Source organism: Lepidochelys kempii, chromosome 7, assembly GCF_965140285.1.
Source record: "Lepidochelys kempii isolate rLepKem1 chromosome 7, rLepKem1.hap1, whole genome shotgun sequence".
NCBI lineage: Eukaryota > Metazoa > Chordata > Testudines > Cheloniidae > Lepidochelys > Lepidochelys kempii.
This window is the reverse complement of record NC_136386.1, coordinates 44,757,596-44,779,280: the sequence shown is the minus strand read 5'-3', so window position 1 is coordinate 44,779,280 and position 21,685 is coordinate 44,757,596. Positions and strand designations below refer to the sequence as shown.

Genomic DNA, 21,685 nt, shown 5'->3' with positions numbered 1-21,685 from the left:
CCCCCTAGCAGCTGCTTCACTTAGGTTTGCTAGTTTATTTTGCCATCTTCTTCCAAGTCACTGTAAAAACATGGAATTTAGTTATATTTCTTCAAAACATTGCCAGAGCTGAATTCCTCAGTAGAAAACTTTAGGATAGGAAGGGAGAAACCAAACCAGACTGACTTTTGGAAATTCTCGTTCCTTCTCCTCTGCCCCTCTTAAATAATCGTTAACTCTCTCTCCTAGTCAGGGTAACTTTTAGCTGCTAGCAATGTTGAAGCAAGATAATTCATGTCTGTTCTACATCCTCTCTAAAAATCTACTTAACCTATAAGAAGGGGGCTAGTTCCCAGGTGGAAACTACCCTAAGAAACCCATGGGACTTAAGTCTTTCCAATAGAGCTTTTAAATTGCCCCCTAGAACTTGATGAGTTTTTTTAAAATTGTCCCTGCTTTAGAATTCTGTGAGTTGATTTAAAAACTCCATTTCCTTTGCTACTACGTTCTGTAGGACTCTTCTCTTACACGTCATAAAGTCTCTGGGTGGATACTCTTGTTCAGTATTTTATATTACAGTAATGACCAAAGCCCCCCTCAAGACTGGGTCTCTATTGTGATAGACCCTAGACAAATGTATATGAGGATATATTCCCTGCCCCAAAGAGCTCTGTGTATCTGCAGCTTCAAGTCCGCGTACTCTATCAAGGATCTGGTGGCTTTTATAGCTCCGCTTTCCATCCACTTATTTCCTGGACTAGGCTAACATCAGCTACCTAGCTCCTTGCTCTAAATGATGCCTTTCTTTCCCAGCTTTGGGCTGGAGAAGAATCACTTTCATGGCAGTCATCTCTCTAGACCAGATGCTGTACAGCTATTGCGCTGGTGATTCATGGAGACTTCCTCTTGAACGACTTGTAACAGAACAATTTCCCCAGGGGAGAGGGCTGTACAAAGTTATCCTTTAACAGTTTTAAAAAGCATCGGCTCTGCTTTGTGATACTAAGACTGCAAGGACCCTTAGTCCAACTCAGGGTCCGGACAACTGTCCTTTAAAGAGCAGCATCCCAAAGGCTATAGTGGTTCAAATAGAACTGGGCTAGTTCTGACCCTGCTGTAGTTCCCATACAACAGAATGCTTAAGACACTCGAGGTTGCTGGTGGCGGGCTGGGGCACTTATTTTGGTGCAGTTGTAATCGGAGAAGGGGCTATAAATGGCATTTTCATAACAGATCTGCTTGAGGCACTGCCAGACTAGTTTGACTAATTAGCTGTGTGGTGTAGTGATGGGTAGCTGAGCTGGAGTCTGTTCTAGCTCACCTATCGTCCACTTAGTTCTGAGAGGAAGCTCTGTTGTTGACCCCGTGTAAGGATTAAAAGGACACTAATATGACACCCACACTGCGAGTGAAGCCTGGAAGCTTGCGCTCTCTGTATATACAGACCTAGGTAGACCCACTGTCACCTTGTACATAAGTGTTGTGGGTGGAGCCTGTGTGACTGTCCCATGCTCATGTAGCTTCCCGGGGTCAGGATGTGTAACTCGGCAGGAGCGTGGCTGTGACCACTCGTTCGCTCTACTCCCATGCCATGCTGTAACACAGCTGAGGCGCACTCTGATTCCCACACAATCCCCCAGCATAGTCAGTGTGCTAGTGTGGACAGGCTCAGCTGTATGCAGCAGAGGAAGGCAGTGGGCGAGGGGCCAGAGCAGATGGGTGAGTAGTAAAACTATGGGCCCTAGGTCAAACGAGTATTTGAAATCCTTGTGGAAAAGGAGGCTGGGCATTCAGGCAGCAAAACATCAGGAGGATCAAATTAATTGCTCTAAGCACGTCACTGCATTATTATTATTATTAACCCTGCTCCAGTTTCCTGGAAGGCCTGGGCCTAGAAGTGCGAGCTCCAGTACACAGAGAGGGAGCAGATTCCAGCTTGTGCTAGAGGCAGGGCCCCCTCTGCAGTGGGTTTCCAAATGCCCTCTCAAACTTGTGTCTGTCAGAGTTCCCAGGGGTGGCCCAGACCTGACTCTCCACTCTGTTCTCCATGCTTTTAAAGGGTGTGGCCAGGGTGACTAAAATACAACCGTGGTTTGAGCTGACCGAGTTTACCTTCAGGAAGAACCCAGTTTGAGCAGCTGGCTGTGGACAAGCTGATTAGAGTTTGAAGGTGCATCATTCAAAGGTGCTGGCTAGCATGTTCTAAAACTAGTGTAGACAAGACCCTGTCTATTTTAACACGCTCTAAATGGGTGGAGCTGAATCCGAGGGTATAGGCTTGGGTTCCTGTCTACCAATTAACTCACATTGAAGTCTAGGCTGTCTCGTCTACTCTAGAGTTATAGAATGTGTCTAACGTGTCTAACTGTCCCCTTTTAAATCAGAGTCCAGATGAACTCTAAGTGTAGACAAAGGTAAGGCAGGGTTTGTACCAATTTGGTATTTACCCCTTTTTCAAGCAGGAATAAACTGATTAGCTCAACTGGTGCAGTATCTCCAGCTTGCCTTTTTCAACCCTAATTTCAACCTTTTTCAACTGCTCATTAGTGATTCCCCTGGTTCAGACAAGGTGCAGTGGTAGCAAGAGACTGGCTCAAGGCCCAAGCCTGGCTGCCTGTGTCCAGGCTAATGGGGAGGAGTAGCTGTACTCTGTGTGCTCTGTTGAGTCTCTGCTGAGAATTTAAAGCACTGTGGGAAATGATACCCCCATTCTTTTGTTGTAAGGACAAATGCCTCAATCTCACGGGTGGGTGACTGAGCTCTTGTATCTTCTGCCCTGACCCCCTTCATGCTTCCTAATGTCTCCTGGACTGGCCCATGTTGAGCACACCCTGATGCCATGGAGTGATAGAAGGTGTAAATGTGTCAGCTGTGGTTAACTAAGTGGAATGTTTTCATTGACTCTCCATAGGGGTGATATAGCTCCAGGGCAGTCTGCAACAGGAAAGGAAGTCTTGCAGTGCTATTGTTTGGGGGTGGGGGGCAACTGAGGCCTTGTCTATGCTGTAAATGCTTTCCTGGCATAGCTATACTAAAGGAGCCCCTCGTGTGGCTGTAATGGATGGTAAGAGAAGGGGGTTTTCTGCCAGTGTCAGAACACCACCTCTCCAAAGGACATTAGCTATGACAGCAGCAGCTCTCTGCTGTGGCGTAGCTGTGTCTAGGGGTTTTACTGGCATAGCTATGTCGGCTGGGGGGAGTGGTTTTTTCATACCCCAGACTGATGTAGTTAAGCCTACAGAACTTAATAGTGTAGACATGGCCTAAGCGTCTTCTGATGCTGGACTACCTAAAATGGAGTCAGAGGCAATCTCCTGGTTAGGTGAGTAAAGAATTCCCACGACTCAAACCACTTCAGCCTTTGTTCAGGGGGAGGTACCCTGTGGGAAGAGAGTTTAGGCTGGGCTGTTTAAAGGTGCCTAAGGGAGGTAAATTCAAAGGGAGTTGGGTGGCTGACTGCCCTTGGAAAGTCTCCTCCCTAGTCTCATGGCGCTTCCTAGTGGACAGGAGTCCTCTTCAGTTAGCAGCTTTGCTGCCCATCTCTAAGGGGATTGCTCCAAGCTAGGCTGGAGATGATTCCTGGGGCAGCTTGCACTTCCAGGCTAGGTGGAGCAGTCAGGGGCCAGGCTTGTATGCCACAAACGTGGTATTCACATGGAAAATATTTAATTTAAAAAAAATCAGCCCACACTCTTAAAGAGAGGGAGAACACCACCACACGCACATCCAGGAGTTAAAATAGCACCGGTCACATTGGGAAGGCACCTAAAAACAATCTGAGTAGGATAAGTCCACTCTGCATATAAATAGGAATGTATTTAAATATGTTTATGGTTCTTGAAGAGGCAAGAGTGTGGCCATTGGTAACTCTATTGTAAACAGCTAATCCTGACCAGCGTGATATTTCAAAAAGGAGCAATAGAAAACTGTTCTTTGTCTGGCTGTGATTCAGGAAAATTTGCACCATAAATATTTTTAAAGCTGCTTCTGTGCTGGTAGAAAGTCACTGAATTAAGTGAGGAATGTGATAGCACCCTGCAAATATTGCAAAGAATGCTGGGAAAAATCTACACTGTGTCACCCCCTTTGCGGAAGGAGGGGTCATGTACAGGGGGTCATGGGAGCTGGTGGGATTCACAAATGTCTGGAAACTTTCCAGACCTCTTGCCAATGCACAGAACCTGCTGCTGTTTTTCCTCCTTCCTTGTCATTCCTTTTTCCGGGGTTCACGTCATGTCACAGGCTTCACAAATTCACATGGAAAATAATTTGTTGCAAAAGTGGGTCACATGCCCCACGTCCATATTGCAGACATCACCACCATGGGGATGCCCAGGTCCCATGCCCAGAGCCGGTTGCTCTGCCCCTGGGAATGGCAGTGTTCCCCACTCCAGCCCTGGTAGCAGTGACATGTGAACTCTTGTTTCATCCTGTCCCTCTGCTGGGTGGTGAGGGCTCCTTTCACGGACACATGCGGTCCGTGGGTGGCTCTGTCCACTCGGATCTGGAAGGAGCTCGCGTCCAGGTGCAGGTAGCTGTCCGAATCCATCTTCCTGCGAAGGCAGCGGCCATGGTTGTTGCAGACAAACTGGCTGCAGAGTTTGGTTGCCTTGGTCACATTGATGATGTAAGGGCCTAAGGTGCCAGTCAGGTATTTCTGGATCTTTACACAGTTGGGCTGGAGAAGGAAAATTAAAGCAGTTATGCACCAGAGACAGGCTGTGCTATTCTAGATTCTATGGCCAGAAGAGAACCAGTGTGATCATCCTGCCTGACCACCCATATAACACAGGCCATAGGACTTCCCTGGATTAAATTCTTGCTTCAAGTCCAAAAGCTGTGACTGAACTAGACCAGATCTTTTAGAAAAAGCATCCAGGCTTGACTTTAAAACTTCTAGTTCTAGAGAATCCACCACAACCCTTGGTATGGTTAATTACCCTCCTATTAAAAAAATGCCTTATTTCTACTCTGAATTTGTCTGGCATCAATTTTCAGCCATTGGATCTTATCGCTTTGTCTGCTATGTTGAAGAACCCTCTATTAAATTTCTGTTGCCCCTGTAGGTACTTATACACTGTGATCAAGTCACCCCTTCACCGTGATGAGCTAAATAGACAGACTCCAGGAGCTCAGTCACTGTAAGGCATATTTTCCACTCCTGCAATCATTCTTGCAGCTCTTCTCTGAGCCCTCTCCAATTCATCCACATCTGTCTTGAATTCAGGACACTAGAACTGGGCACAGTATTCCAGTAGCTGTCACACTGAAATTACTTCATTGCCAAATAGAAAGGTAATATAACCTCCTACTCCAAGAACCATCTCTGCAGGACCTCACAACAGACAACCCACTTGATGATGATTCCCAAGTTCCAAAATGTAATTAAACAGCTAGCCAGCTTTTAATCAATTTAACATGTGCCATGCTGATTTTGTATCATTCTAATTTCTTAATCAAAATACTATGTGGTACCAAGTCAAATGCCTTACATAGGTCTAAGTATAGAACATCAACTCTATTTATCAGCCAAACTTGTAATGCAGTATCAAGTTAATATCCCCAGTTAGTTTGACAAGAGCCATTTTCCATAAACCATGTTGATGGGCAGTGGTTAAATTACCCTCCTTTAAATTCTTTGAGTCCCTTATCAGCCGTTCCAATATTTTGGTTGGGATCAAATTCTGGGTGACAGGCCTATAATTAGTTGGGTCACCCTGTTTTACCCTGAAATACAGAAACAATGTTAGCTTCCGTCCAGTCTTCTGGAACTTCCCCGGTATTCCAAGAGTCATTAAAAAATCAACATTAAGGGTCCAGAGAGATCTTTTAAAAGTATTGGGTGGAAATGGGCTGGGTCTGCTGATTTTAAGAGTGCCTGGCTTTAGGGGGTGCTGTTCAATAGCCGCCTTCATTTAGAATGGAAAGTATTCCATAATCATCAGTACATCATCTGGCTTGTTCTCAAATACAGAACAGACATATTTTTGAATAGTTGGGCCTTTTCTGCATTACTATTGACAATTCTACCATTTCCACCTAGTAATAGCTGAATACCATTGTTAAGATTTCTTTTGTTCCTGATATTTAAAAATCTCCTTGCTGTCCTTAACTCTTTTGGCAATAGATTTCCTCTCATGGTTTTTTTTGCTTCCCTTATCAATCTTCTAAAATGTGTGGCTTCTAATTTACATTAATTGCTATCACCATCCCTTCTTTTTTTCCTATTTGTTATTAGATCTCTTTTTTTTTTTTAAAGCAGTGTATCCTTTTTCAATTGTGGAATTGAGTAATCCCATTTGAAAATGTAAATTACTTTTAATTTCTCTCCTCAGGGTTGTTGTTGTTAGTCTGCTAGGAGTACCTAAAAGACCTCAACTGGGCGCAGGAGCCCATAGCGATCCAGCTGAGGCCTCTTGTTGCTGCTGGAAGACTAATAACAAGCAATTAAGGAGGATGTTAAACAGCAACTACTAAAGTTAGACATCTTTAAACCAGCAGCTCTTTATCATTTGCATCCATTGTTGATTCTTAATAAATCTTGGAACAGGGACCAAGCTCCATGGGTCTGGAAGAAAGCTACTGTTATGCCCGTACTGAAGAAGGGTTAATGGGATGAGCTGAATAATTGTAGGCCTGTCAGCCTGACTTCAATTCTGGGCGAATGGCCGTTGTATACTCTGTTAATAAAGAATTAAAAAGAGGGGATCAGTGTGGGTTTATGGCAAATAGATCATCCCAAGCTAACTTGCCAGGCCCTGCTCTGAAGAATTTAATAATAGACAAGACAGCCACAGGCAGTGCTGCTATCCTCATGTTGCAGAGGGGAAATTGAGGCAAGGAGATTAAGTGACTTGCCCAAGGTTACACGGGGTCTCTGTAACTGCCCTGGAAATTGAAGCCAGCTCTCCTGAGGCCTAGTTCAGTGCCTTAAGCAGAACACCAGCTTCTCTTTTTATTTAATGGGCTGTAGTTCCCTTCACAGCAAGCTGTCTGCTCCAATTCCAAACCGGTGTACCAAGCTGCAGTTAACCTCCAAGAGCTGTTTGCTTGCCCCTGTGATGAGCTGGCAGGTCTCAGGCCAGCCTCTAGTGAAAAAAATGTTACCTTAAACCCTCACCCACCTTCTAGCAACAACTGGCATTTAGCTGGCAGGTGCTGGGCCCCACCTCAGCCCTTAAGAGTAGGGATCGTTGGTGCAAGGAGCTCACTTTCAACAGCCTACTCAGTCCTTGGCCAGTTTGCTGCCACTGCTGGAAGCTGGATCTGCCCCGTGTCGCCCCAAGCACTCCTAGGGCCAGCTCAAATGTACATAACAGCAGTGCTCAGGGGGAGGTGCATCTAGCCCCCTGCTGCTAAGGCAGGGAGGAGCTATGGGGTATTCATTTGGGGGCAAGTAAAGGGCCCCAATCCCAGATGCAGGTGTGCATGCATGCCCCTTGTCGTCTCCCCCCCAAAATCGCGCAAGCAGCCTTTCTTACCTGGTTGCGAGAATATTCCACACCTCCCCAGAGGACAATCCCGTGAGCCCCCATGGCTGCTGCCTGCCCGATCGTGTACACCAGGTCTGTCTGCAACAAGAGAAACCAGCAGCCCAGTGAGAACACCAAGCACAGAGAAGCTGGCTGGGCAGCCGAGAGAGTCCGGCAAAGCCAGGCCCACGAGCATCAAGGTGACTCAGTTCCTTTCCCTGTTCTGCTGCCAAACAGCAGCAAGGTCCTGTGTAGGGGGGTTACTGCCTGGCAAGTGCTCAGTGGTGGTCAGGGCAGGGCCCTCTCTGGGGTTGTGATAGCCCCCTCTAGGGCAGGATATCAGTTAGGCCTCCTCCCTTTCATTGTTCGGAGTGCGAGTCCAAACCACTTTGGGCCCTCAGGGGAGGGAAAGGCAGAAGGGCTCCAGGTTGCAGCCTTGGGGGAGTTTTAAGACCCAGTGACAGGTGCCCATGAAGAATCGGGGTTTCTAACAGCGCTGCTGTACGGTGTACAACAGCTCACGCCGCGCAGCTGGCCTTATTCTAGCTCTAGCCCCCACTGCAGCATGAAAGCACGACGGGGCCGAGCCAGGGTCTGGGCAAAGTGCTGGGAAATGGAGCGTGGGGTAATAGGCGTTTAGCATTGACTGAGTGTGTAGAACGCTGTATGCGGGGGCGGGACGAGTACTCATGTGAATTTACGGAGGGTGAGTGAGCAACCGTGCTGGAAACAGGAGCTCGCTTTCCACAGGACAGGGGCAGAGGGGGCAGCAGAGGTGCGCAAGGCTCCCTATGGCAGCCCGCAGCTGTGCCTGAGCCAGGAGTTGAAGGGGCCATGAGTAGGAAAGAGTGGGGAGATTAGCTTCCGTAGCCCGTTCGCTCTGTGGCGTTCCAGGGTGGAAAACTAGGAACAGCTTTGGGTCAGTCCCTGTCTGCTCCAGATTTGAACCAGTAACCTGAAGGTAAATGGTTCTGTAGCACCCTGCTGATCCCCCTGAGCGCATTCTTTAGCCGGTTGTAATTAGCGATACCTTGACCCATTCAGAGCTTCCGTGTAGACAGCTGTTTGTCCAATGCATTGGGCCTGAAAGATTCAGCTGGAAAGCTCGTGAGCCCTGGAAGGCCTGCTTTTGGCTCTTCCGCTCTTGGTCCCAGCCTTTAAATGCTGTTAGATTAACTTTATCAAACAGCAAGAGAGGCTTGGTGGAAGATTAGGGTGAGGGCTGGCGGAGCAAGGGATCTTATGTTGTTAATTGCCCCACTTTGACCATCCATCTTTATACTCTCTCTCCCCCCGCCTCAGCTCTGAAAGACTGACAGTCTGCAGCATGTGTGAGACTGCAGATGGACAGGGACTGAGGGGGAGCAAATGGAGAACCCTAGATAGACAGGTTGGGTCTACACGAGGCTACTGTATTTAATCAAACGTTCCCACTGATGCTCACCTAGACTTCTGGCAAAGCTGCAGTGTAAACAAGACTGGAATCACTTTTAACACCATTTGAGTTAAAAAACATGCAGAAAAACAAAGCTAAGCAAAAGGGTGGTAGAAACAGCTCTAGCCGAATCAAGGGAATTTCTGATGAATTTCCCCAGTGCAAGCCAAGAAACTTACTTAGGCAGCAGCTGGGGCTTCTGCATTGTCAGGTTGCTAAGGGGCAGAGTGGTGGTTACCCTCAATCCTGCTGGCTTCACGCTGATCCCTAGCACTGTGCAGGACTGGGGGTAACCACCACCTTTGTTAGCTCAGTTATGCAAAGGCTAAGGCCAGGCCCATGGGATGGCTGGAATCCTCCTAGCAAGTGGTGTTTGCTAGTTGGGGTCGAGTAGGGATTCATGCCCAAGCCAGGACTGGGAGTTAGTCATTAGTGGGGATAGCAGAATTTAAAAAGGATCCCTGACCCCATGGTGGTGCAGTGCAAGCGTCCTGGACCCCTGCTCACAGTGGCTGGCATTTAATGTGGGATCAGCCATGATGGGGACAGGGGAACGGCTAGGGGGGAAACCCCATCACATGAAGCTAAACTCTTCACATGGAATTAAATTCCTGATGGTCCCTTCCCGTTCCCCCAGGCCTGCCTGATGCACAAAGCGGTGACCTGCTCCTTCCCAGCGCCGTCAGGGCTGAAGGTCCTGGACTTGCTCCCTACTGTTGACTAGTTGCAGGGGTTGCTATGCCCAGAGAGTGGGGAGGAGGAGGAGGGACGGTATCTCACCTGGGTTAGCTCCTTCAGGGTGTAGCTGTAGAAGGGCCGGGCGTACGCGAAGACAGGCAGGGAGTGGTTGGCAGAGGGCAGCTGAGCCACACGCAGAGCTTCACTTAGCTTGGCCTGCACAAACTTCTTGCCCTGCGGGGAGGCTCTCAGTACCTCCTCCATGTAGATGGAGGGGTAGAGCGCCTTGCTCTGCTCCCACAGCCACAGCAGCTTGTTGTTGCGCTGCACCTCCACCTGGGGGCAGCCCCCAGTGAAGTTCTCAAAGTCATCCCAGTAGTGGTAGTTGTAGCACTCGGGGAAGAGGTAGTAGCCCCACCAGCCGCCGGGGCGCAGCAACTGCGCCAGCTTGAGGGTCTCCGCCATGAACCTGGCCGCAGCCGCCTCAAACTCCCACTTAGCCTCCAGCTCTACCTGCTCGTCGGGCCAGCGTGGGTTCCTTTGCCTCACCAGCTGGGCGGACATGGCCCGGTAGACGTCCTTCTTGTCCCAGTTCCGGATCCACTGGGGCCTCCAGTTCTCCCAATCGATCACGGACAGGCCAGCGAAGGAGGCCGAGGGCATGGTGGCGGCGATGTCGCTGGCCATCTTGTCCAGGTGGTCCAGCAGGCTGGCGTTCTGGGGACAGCCGCCATTGACGGCCACGGGCGGCGTGCTGGTGTTCAGGTAGTAGGGGTACAGACCCAGCTGGTCATAGTAGAAGATGGTGACGTTGCCGCCTGTGAAGTCTTCCTGCGCGTTCACCAGGAGGCTGAAGGAGGCCACGCTGAGGGGCACCTCATAGGAAGTCCAGCACCGAGCCGTTGGCGCATTCCAGGCCACCAGAAAGGGCCGGTCGGGCACAATGGGGGGCAAGGATGGCTTTAGGTTATGACCCCTGGGCAGCTCGGGGCACAGGAGCAGCAACAGCAACATGGTGTGGTGCACGGGGCACTTATGTAGCCTGAAGGCCGGTGAGCTCCATGCCAGGAACCTGCCCAAGCTGGGCCTCACTGCAGTTTGCTCCACTCCGCTGTAAGAAGGGTGGAAAAGAGAGTCAGTCAGTCCAGGAATGTGGGCAGGAATCTGACAGCTCATCCCAGACTGGGCCTGGCAGGGGAAGAGAAGGCCAGGTAATCTATACCTCAGCAAACCATCCCTCCCTCCAGTCAGGCATCCTTCCCTCCCCACCACCAGGCACTTAGCTAATTACAGCACATTAGCTCATGGGCGGATGGGGACGCCTTCCCAGCCCTCGCAGTGATCTGCTTCTGCTGCTCTTCCTCCCCTTTGAGGAGTTGTACGAACGCATGACCCTTATAGCTCTGCTCCCCACCCAGCCCCCTTCTGCTCTCCTCCCACAAATGGACCTTGGCCCAGATCCTCATAGGCATTTAGCTGACTAATTCCCATGGGCCCTTCCACCTTTGTTACCTTGCTCCCCGTGCTTGAGGAGGCCTCCCCATCTGGTGCCCCCTAACTGCCCCATCTCACCTCTTTGAGATACACTCCCTCCCTTTGCCTCACCACCCCCCATCTCCTCTCTGACACCAGCTGCGCCCACACCTGACCCTAATCTTTCACTCTGAGTTAGCGTCAGCATCCCAGGGCAAAGGCTGCATCTCTGAGCACTTGTGAAGCCCTGCAGACGGGGATGGTGCTACAGAAAGCACAATACAACCCTGTTCTGGGTTGGCTCTCTTGTTTCAGGGTGTCGCTTCTCTTCACGGGGAGCTAGTGGCAAAGCATCTGTCTGGTCTCAAACGTTGCTGTTCTCCCTGGCCTGGAGCGGGAAAAGGGCTCCCCAAGGGAACTGTTCGTTTGCAAATTGCCTCTGCGCCACAGGCTGCCCTCCTAAGTAAGCTCATTTGCAGAGCAATTCAATTTAAATGTGCATGGATGAGCGAGGGATGCTCTTCTTCTGGCGCTGGGGTCATTGATCAGCTTGCACTGCAATTCACGCAGGCTGCTAAGCGCTAGGCTGTCTCTGCCCCGCCTGCCCCCAAGCCACTAAGGCCCTGCTGATCTACCAGGGCAGGAACCAAAGCACCCACCAACTGGAATGCCGCCCCACCAGTGTTCAGGTGCTTACTGAGCATAGCCCTGTACCACCAGACCCAGGGGCACGCCAACTCTGTAAAGCAAAGGGGTTAGTGGGATGGGGCCCGCTGGGATGATTCACAAACTACTTTGCAAACCCCATTCATCTGTGTTCTTTCCAAAGCCCTGCCCCCTGTGCAAGGTGCCAAGAGCCCCCTCTCAAGCTCTGAGGGTCCTCAGCTCTCACCCCAGTCGGTGGGAGTCGAGAATGCCTTTCAGGAGCAGGCCCTTAGTTAAGAAAATCTGAGCTCACCTATATCTAATTTAAGCCTTGTTAGCACAGTTTGTGCAGCCCTGTGGTTGAAGCCTCTGCCTTGTTCTGCAGGGGCAGCAAGTTCATATTCTATTAGGGGTAGCCTTTATTTTAATACCTCAGCCACCCCATCCATCAGCTCTTCCCCCGTCCCCTCAATGTTTGCACCAGGGGCTGCTCCCCTCCTGCCTTTTCCTGTGAGCCTTCCCTAAGATTATCTCAGCAGGGAGGGTGGTTAGGGGGCAGGAGGGAGAAACTGTCCTGAAGTTTGCTGTCAGACAGAGAGAGGCGATTGCCCTCAGAACTGCAAAGTGTATTAAACCCGTTGTTAATTAGCCGAACTGATGAGGAACCTGCCTGGCTCCCACGAGGCAGGATTTACTCAGCAGAGCAGCAGACACGATTGGTTCAGGGAAAAAAGAACAAGTGGCTACCTTAATTAGAATAAAACAGCTGGGGAGTGAGGAGATTCTGACCCCCCCCAGTTCTGGGCTGAGAATTCCCCTTGTACAGGTGGTGTGGGGCCAGTATAACATAAGTGTATGCAAGGAACCTAGTAAGCTCTTCCTATCTAAATTCCTGCTTTTCTGAAACAAGATTCTGCAGCCAAATCTCAGCGTCAGATGGCCAGAAAAACTCACTCTGGAGGAGGACGAAACAGAAACCGATAGGCAGGAAATTCCGGACTGAAAATGGAGATGGTTAGGACATACATGGAGGAAAGAGCAGAACAACATACCTGGACGGGTGGACGAGAACCCCCAGATCAAGAGGTGACTAGACCAAGGATAACATGGAAACACACAATAGAGGCAGAACTGAAAGCTATCAGAACGACTTGGGAAGAAGCTAACACTGCAGCAGACCAGCAAAATAGAAGGCAGTGGTGCAGCCACCGTGTTCTGCACAGAACAGCGAGGAAGAAGATGACAAGCTGCAGGGCCTGGAGTTGGGGGTGGGCGGGGGGGGGGGGGGGGGGATTGGGTTCTGATCTCCAGCTGCTGCGGATGGCAGTTGTCAGGGTTTACAAATGTGAAAGTTCCTCTTTGCTGGCCCCTGAGATTCACAAGCCACAAAGGTGGCATGAGCCAGCCATCACAGGGCAGTTAGGCCAACTGACCTGGTGGGCCCTATGATGGGGACACTTGTCCACTGAGGTCACTGAATTCATTTTGCCCACCCCAACAGACAGACATCAGCTGGTGATGACTTGCAGTCACTGTTGGCTTGTATTTGAACTAGCACCCTAGAGGTGAAAAATTCTATAAGCCAGCTATCTGCCAATCCACAGAGCTACCAGCTCTCCCTGAAATAGACTCATGTAGTGAATACATGTAAACATAGGAGAGTCTGAGCCGGCATCCTCAAGCCACACGCTCAGTGCTGCATCAGCACAGCTGCCCGCTCAGAGACTTTGCCTTGCCCGGGTAATGCTTGTGCAAAAGTTGGAAGGACTCTCCCGTTTCCCCCTGTACCGGGATTCCCAGCTGCATGTGCAGGACATCAAAGAACCGTCTGTTTATTCTAGGCACAGTCTGCCTGTGTGACCTCCCGGATTACTTTGTCCTGCAGGAGAGGGGGACTGGCAGCCCAACACTTTGGCCACAGGTAGCGCTGTCTGCATGTGACAAGCCCATAGCTCTTGAGCAGCCTCACTACTCAGTGAGCAGCTGGAGGTTCCTGCCACTCATGCAGCCACTGTGTCAGCAGATGTGATCCCCTTGCTGCTTAATTACAGCATGCAAACTGTAATGGAGCAGCGGCGACTCCCGCAGATGAGACCCAGAACCCCTGGCAGGTTCCTGGTGGAGTTAATGATAGCAGAGTAACCATGGCAACCACTGTCTTCCCTCCTCTCCAGCCCCCCACCCCCTTAGGAAAGCTTTGTGGAAATGTAGGTTAGCTGGGGAGAACGAACCGCTCCATGCCCATTAGTGCTCTGAGGTGCGCGATGCCGATAGTCAGGGCCCCGTTTTTTCCTGTTTCATTCTACCGTAAAGTGAAAGGCCTGATTCTGTGAGGTGCTGGGCGTCCCCTGAGCAACCTCAATGCTCAGCAAAGCCAGGAGCAAGACAGGGAGCTCAGCACCCTCAGCCACACACTCTCCACTTCTAAACACCTGCCCAGGAGCGGAATGAGCAGCAGCCAAGGAGGAAAAGTTGCTCTCAGCTGCGCCTGGGGCAGGAACTCTAGGAGCAGTAGCTGTAATGCCAGGGGGCTTCGACCGGGGATGATGGGGGTGGAACAGAGCCTTCCTCCCTGAGACGTGCAGCCAACGGTGGGGAGGGGGTACAAAGAGGAGGCATACGGTCCCACAGGAACGGTTATCTGGCCCACATGGGGGGATACAGGCTAAGACTCACCTGGATGCCCTTTGAATCTGAAGCGTCCTTTAATCTGTGGTGAAATCTGTGGCTCAGGAGTTCAGGTCTTTTCACAGAGGTTCAAGAAAAAATACTGGATTTGCCTCTGGTAGGAACTGCTGTCTTTGGTGCTAAGACAGATGAGGCCTTAGAGACGTTAAAGACCCCAAGAACTACAGCATTAAGGGAGGTTCAATCATCTCTAGACTGGCTCTAGACTGTTCTCAGTGGTAGCAGATGACAGAACAAGGAGTAATGGTCTCAAGTTGCAGTGGGGGAGATTTAGGTTGGATATTAGGAAAAACCTTTTCACTAGGAGGGTGGTGAAACACTGGAATGAGTTACCTAGGGAGGTGGTGGAATCTCCTTCCTTGGAAGTTTTTAAGGTCAGGCTTGACAAAGCCCTGGCTGGGATGATTTAATTGGGGATTCGTCCTGCTTTGAGCAGGGGGTTGGACTAGATGACCTCCTGAGGTCCCTTCCAACCCTGATATTCTATGATTCTATGATCTCCTCACAGGAAAGCCACAAGGAGCGGTTTCAGCAATTAGCTTCCAGGCATGGCTACCAGCAGCAGCCCAAGCAGTCTGGGAGGGCTTCACATACCCCTCAAAGGAGGCAAAGATCTCCCTTCTTGGCTTTGCCTGCCTCCGTGACAGATGGTGCTAGATCAGGGGTCTTGGAATGTACCAGAGGATCCTAAATCAGTTATAAAAGATTTAGATCCTCACCTTTGAAAGGTGGAGATGTTCAAATGGAAGGGGGCTACAGCAAAGCTGTATTTTTATGGAGAGATTCTCATCTATTCCTTAGCTTCCCCTCATCACCAAAGTGTCTGAGCCCTTCCAGTAGTGCATTAAGTGACTTGACTCATAGCTGGTTTTCTCTTCTTCCTTTCCCTTCCTTCCTTCCCAGCTATAAAGCCAATTTAATATCAACAAACAAACTGCCTCTAAAACAATCCAAACCACCTGAAATTTTACATGCCACAATTCATCCTGAGGGAGACTACGTCTGGAAAGGTTGGGACAAAACTCACAAAAGGCATTTTGGAGATGCTGAGGCTATAGATTTCACCTATGCACTTTCAGACCATTTTTCCAATGGCTTTTTGCCTCATTCTCTCTGTGTACAAACATCAGACTGGATTTATGCCGATGCCCTTTGGTAGGAGAAATGCTTTGGACTGGTTTTGGGGGAGAGATAGCAGTTATTTTGATGCTATCACATAGGGTGTTGTCATGAGCCCTAAGCCTTGAACCTTAGTCTGCAGGATCAGACCTTCTCCATGCACTCCACTTGGCAGCCTGCTGATAACTGCTTACCTAGGACCCATCAACCCCAGCCCGAGTCTGAGGCTCCACCCCTAAGACCCTATTGGCGGAGTCCCAGAGCAGCTGATTGGCCTGCTGACCCTACTTAAGCCAGCAGCAGGAACAGGAATCTGTCTGAACAAGTGGAGGTCCACCCTGCTCCTGCTCCCTGAGCTTGAGTTCCTGGCATCCCCATCCCAACTTGACTCCTGGTGTTTGACTTGTGGTTCTGATCACCAGTTTGTCTCATGCCTCTGACCTCCCGGTATCCTGACCTGGCCTGACTCTGGTTACCGACTCGTGGTTCTGATCTCAAGTTTGTCTCCTACTTCTGACCTGCTGGTAGCCTGAATCAGCAGACTCTCTACTTCTGTTTCATGACTGTGGACTCCAGCTCTGACCACTAGGTCTGGCTGCCCATGACCCAGCTGTGACAGGTGCCTTCACTGCAGAGTTAGCCTAGGTGGCTGGCCCCCAGGTAGACTGAGCACCTAGGTTAGCCTAGCCCAGGTGTGAGCAGCCACACTACAAAGTTGAACCCGAATTACTGTGTTCTGTGTATTGTGCTCTCACTGACAGAACTGGGTGGGAAATGGTTTTCCTGACCCACAAGGATTTTAGAGCATTTGAAAAATATTCCCCTCCTGAACTGGGACGGGCAGTCAAAATCTTGAAAATGTGCCTGAACAGAAACCCTGGAAAAAAATGCTGGTTTGGATCTTTTAAAATGTTTAAAATGTTGATAACTTTGAAACATTTCATTTTGTTCCACTTAAAAATGTAACTAAAAATTAAATAAGAGTTCAAAAGGTAAGTCGCTGCGAACCCGAAGTCGGACTGTTTCCTTCCAGAATTGTTGAAATGGGCTATTTTGACATTTTCCAAAACTTTCCCCCCTAATCTGCCTTCCTATATCAAATAAGTCATTGAAAATAACATGATCCTGCGGGAAGTTTCAGGTTTGATGAATTTGCATTTTTTGACACAATTTCTTTTTACAAAAGAATTCCTGACACAGCTCCACTCACTGGTCCCCACTCCCCTCTGTGCGCTGCTAGGAATTATGGGAAACACCCCCAGGGTTCTGTGTGCTGCAGAAACCTGAGCTGCTGCATGAGTCTTTCCCAGTGAATTGTGGGAGAACTTGTCTGTCCTTCTGGGTACATGGGGGAAATAGTGGAGGACGATCAGCACTCACGTAATTTAGCCTGCTTCCTCACTGCAATGCTGGCGGATCATCAGCCCAAGTGGAAAAGGAACCCAGGAAAAGGAATCCATGCCCCAGCTAGTCAGGGCTGAAAGCATCACTAAACTCAGGTGAGTTTTTTTTGTGTCAGGAGGCAGGGTTGAGGGGCAACACCTGGGTAAGACACTTCTGTACATTCCAGAACACCTGTATTATATACACCCATCGGTTTGATGCATGCTTACCAAGGCATCACTATCACTTTGTAAAGTGTCTGTGGCCAGACACCTCTGGCCATGGTAGTGGGTTGGTGTGATCCAACCTCACCCATCGATCACATGGGCTCATTAAGATATCAGTACTTTTGTGGTCAAGAGTCTATGTGATGGATGGATACTGCTGTCTCTTTCTGGGTGTCCTTGTTATTAAGTGGTGCTTCTGGGGGAGCAGAGTTAGGGTTGTTTGGGTGACTCTGCAGGCCTGTACTTTGGAACGTTGTTGTAAAGCAAGCCCTTCTCTTGGATTCTCAAGGTGCTTGTCTCACACACGTGGGTTTGAGAAGAGTACAATGTTCTCTAAAGGGCACTTTGAATGCAGGGACAGATTCTTTCCCCCTAAAGGCCAGGCATAATGAAGATTTTTGCCTGGGGTGATATTATAAATGCACAAAATGACCCTCAGCACTCTCCCATTTTCCAGTGGGAAATCCCCTAGCTCCTCTGCCATTGCTCCACACACATCTCTTACAGAATAGCTCTAACCTCAGCCTAACAGCAGCGGCAGCTAGAGTGTTTGTGGCCATTGGTGTATGGTTTTTAAGGGGACAGCTGCATGAAAACTCTGGAATACCATTATCCACTAACAACCTCTGTGCTTTTCACCACCACATCTGTCCCTCTGGATGAGCTTCTCTAGAAGTTTTTCCCAGGGAAGAACACAGATTTGAATACTACACATGCTCTACACTACACACCAGCTGGAACAGCCAGATCCTGTGCTACTCAGCAGAATCTTATTCCATGCAAGCGTACAAAGGAAACAAACAAATATCTCATCTCTTTAAAAATTATTTCTTTCATTCTTATTTCACCTATTCCCCAGCTTTTTCCATATAAGGTGGAAAGAAGAAAAATTATTTAAAAGAAAATTGCTATGTGCTAAGGTTCTCTCTGAATTAGATTATTGTATGAAAAACCAAAACTAAAGAGCTGTTGTTTTAACAATAATTGCTCAAGTTTAGAGGGACTTATGATTTTCCTTGTTTAAAAAAAAAAAATCAACATTAAGTATTTCTTGTGTACATGAAAGATATTCAGGACCAGAATCTGAGCTTATTTAAAACCTGGTGTGAATCAGGAGAAAGAGCACAGAAGTTAATAGAGTTACATTGGTATAAAATTGGAATCAGATCAGAATCTGGTCCCTAGAAGACAAATGTTTAACGACAAGTTGCTGAAATGTAGCAAGAAAACAACATTATTTTCACATCAAGTAATAATTTTTTTAAAAACAGTTGTCCCTGATTTTTTGCTACACCCTCACTTGGGAGATCAATAAAAAGCTGTTTGTAGCCAGAAATGTATCTGCAATTCCTATGGGGGAGGAAGTCATACAAAGGTCAGGAAGCTATGGCCAGAGTGTCATCATATATTTAGCAAATGATAATGCAAACTGCACCGGGATGGGGGAAAAATCTATAGAGGAAGGAAAAATGCATTGCCTAATCTAGGAAGTTATGGCATGTTCACAACCAGGGAAGAGAAAGAGACAGTTTAGAGGAGAGGATGGTAATCTCCCTGGCTCCCCCTTTGCGCTCTATATCACAGCATACTCAACCACCGATCTATGCAGCTAATTTCCCCAGCCCCTTCTCTGTGTAAATCTTATTTCCAATTTCTCCTGGCTCTTAAACTCACTTACTATGCACAGCACTTGGACAGAGAGCAGTGGCGGGGTGGAAATCGCCTCTATCTGCCGGATGTGTGTGTATATATGAGAAAGAGAGAAACATCCTGGGTCATTGAAAAACTTGCACCTCTTTCTCACCCTTCCCCTCCCCCTCTGCCCCCAGCCGATGGATGGGGTAATATCCCTCTCCCATCTTATTCTCAGCTGCCCTTGGGCCAGGAGCTGGAAGAGAACTGCTGATGCTGTGCGAGCTCCGACAGGTGAATCCTGAAGGTTTCAAGCGCAGCCCTCGCTCCTTTGCCTTTGAAGAAAAACAATGTAATAAAATAACCCAGCAGGAAAATGAATGGAGAGAAAGAAAGAGAGAGATGGATTCACCTACCAGAGGGGTTTTGCAGCCATGGCCGTGAGCTTGTCCCTGCGCCCCCTTTTTCCTCCCAGCAGTGCCCTGACCACTTTAATGTGCTGTCCTTCAAATTTTTTTTTTTTTTTTTTAAAGCTGAGACCTGGAATATCAAGGCACCTGCTAACCCAGCTCCCAGGGTGGGTCCACTCTGGCTTGCACTGATTTCCCAGCTCCCAAGCTGCCCAAGGTAGCTCAGTGCCTCTCGTCTGCACCACTTTCAGATGCATTTGCAGATGAGTTTTGCACTGAGAGCCACTAAGTAGGTGATGCTAAGACCATCAGAACTGCAGGGGAGGGGGGTCTACCTGTGGCTGCCCACCCCTGCCTTTGAAGTGGTACAATCCATGTCTGTGTGCTTGCTAGAACAGCTGTGTTTATGAGTACCTCCTCCAGGCTATCCTCATGCTTGACTGTGGCGTGTGTGTTCATTCAGTGGCACGGAGACTCTACTACGCTCAGCTCATTCAGTCCCTGGTTTGCAGACGGGGAGGGCAGCGCTGTCTCTCCATGCCCACCTTTCCCCTGCTCTTCCTGGAAAGTGGCCTCCCGCCTGCATGCCTGGGACTGAGAATAGGTTGGTAGGCAACCATCTCGACAGGTTAAAAACCAGAGGGAACCAATGCTCAGTCTATATACTCTAGGTGCTTGGCAGGTTTTGGTCACGTTCTAGATGGTAAGGGGGTTTCATATAGTCTGGCTCAACCGTGATAAGTGATTCTGACTGGCCTGGGTCCCTGGATATCTGCTCCCAGGGGTCCCAGATCAAATGGGCTCTGTTTCCAAGTTTATTTCTAACTATGAGCCAGCCAGCCCCACTAACAGGAATGAAAAGCAGCGACATCGCATTTCTGTCTCCTCTGACGCTGGCTGAGCGGACTCCCAGCTCACATGGGGAGCTGGTATTTCAGTAAGATGATGCTGTTTGGACACAGTCCCTTTTCAGAGTAGAACCAGGTGCTGTCAGAACAAAGTGTATGAGATCATTTAAAGCTGAGCTGCTCTTGCTAGGGAATCTGGGGCTTTTTTCTGCATTGTCTCCAGAGTGCGCAGATCCCTTCAAGCCAGGGGAGAACAGCTAAGCTGGTTCTTTGTGAATGACTCTGAGTGGCTGGGGCTCACGTGCTCATGGCTTGCCCATTGATGCTACACGTTCATTCACACAACCTGCTAATGAACTCCTGCCCATTCCCTCCCTTTACGCTGCAGGGAGTTGGTGTGAGGGTCTAGCGGACTGGAGTGCTAACACCTCAGCACTGGCCTATTTTACTTGTGCCAGTCTGTTAACCCTCCTCGCTATTGAGGGATTTCAGAGAGGCCATTGAAGCACAGCGGGCTGCTGGTCACAACTGTCAGTTGCTACAGAACTGGGCTGGATTTGAAACGCAGCCTAGAGATGAAATCCTTGGTAGCCCATTGCCAATCTCCTGAGCCATCAAGCTGAAGGAGCATACTCTGCTCTTTAAGGCACAGTCCATGGCCCAGAGCTGCACTGGCAGTATGTTGTAAGAGCCCTGGCAGGTATTTTGCAGGATACTGCTCAGAGCTGCCCAGCACATAAGGGGAAGGAGCAGGGGATCCAGTAGGGGGTGCAACAACTTACTCCACTGGTGGTGCCAGTCCTACTCCAGGGTGCCATAGCTGCACTGCCATCTGCTCTGTTTGAGGTGCCATGCAGCATCAGGGACAATGGGGTGGCTGTGGCCCCTGCTCTCCCCACTGTGCAGTGACCCTTGGCCCTCACAAGAATCACACACGGTGTGAGGGAAAAGCTCCTTGGCCCAGAGCCTGAAAAGTATTCCACTGAACTCAGTGGAAGTGAGGAGACTAAATTCCTTTGAGGATCTGGGCTCTTATGCCTCCTGGAGCCTCCAGCTGCATGGCCTCTTATGGGCCAGGCATTATCCTTCCCCCACGCTGGACTGCCATCCTCACAGATGCCCCTGAGTTTGCTGGCTATGATTTAACGCCCCCTTTCTGAACAGGGACACTTGGGTTTTACATCATGTTTGAAACAAAAAAGTCTTAGCTGGGTTATGATCCAAACGTATTACAGAATCTCACTTGCTTTCCCCCACAGACATGGGTGAGTTACTTTGGGCTCCTCACTGGGGCTGGAGAGTGCAAATAGACTGGTTGGACATGTGCATTTGTTCCCAGTCAGGTTCAGTGTCATGGTCTGGCTCTCACACACTAGCACAAACTGCATTCAGGTTGCGACCGCTGCAGGGGAACATTTCATTCCACGCTGAATAAATCTGCTTCTTCTAAAAATATAAATGATTGGAAACATTTCTACTGGGCTCAAGCCATGTCAAGCATTACCTGTACTGCCCCTAAATCTGGGGCCTAAATTGAGTTGGTACTGTCTCTTTAATGGAAATCCCAGGAATATTGAACTATGCCACGTTCGCCAGCGCTGTGCCAAATGAGAGCATGAGTTGCTGCCACCTGACACAGGTTTAAATAACGAAGTGCTCTATTTAACTTGTATGAATGTCTTTGTATAGGATGGTC

The 21,685-nt window shown here is 49.2% G+C and overlaps 1 protein-coding gene across 1 annotated transcript in view; it reads right to left on the bottom strand.

The window, feature by feature from the left end:
- Positions 1-3,698: 3,698 nt before the first annotated feature.
- Positions 3,699-21,685, bottom strand: part of LOC140914503 (hyaluronidase-4) — a 31,956-nt gene continuing 13,969 nt past the window's right edge. Inside the window, exons 2-4 of the mRNA XM_073352467.1 lie at positions 9,667-10,675; positions 7,461-7,550; positions 3,699-4,657 (exon numbers count right to left, since the gene is read on the bottom strand). Of these exons, the coding sequence (XP_073208568.1) occupies positions 4,265-4,657; positions 7,461-7,550; positions 9,667-10,675 (1,492 nt within the window). The 3' untranslated portion in view covers positions 3,699-4,264. The remainder of the gene's footprint in view (positions 4,658-7,460; positions 7,551-9,666; positions 10,676-21,685) is intronic.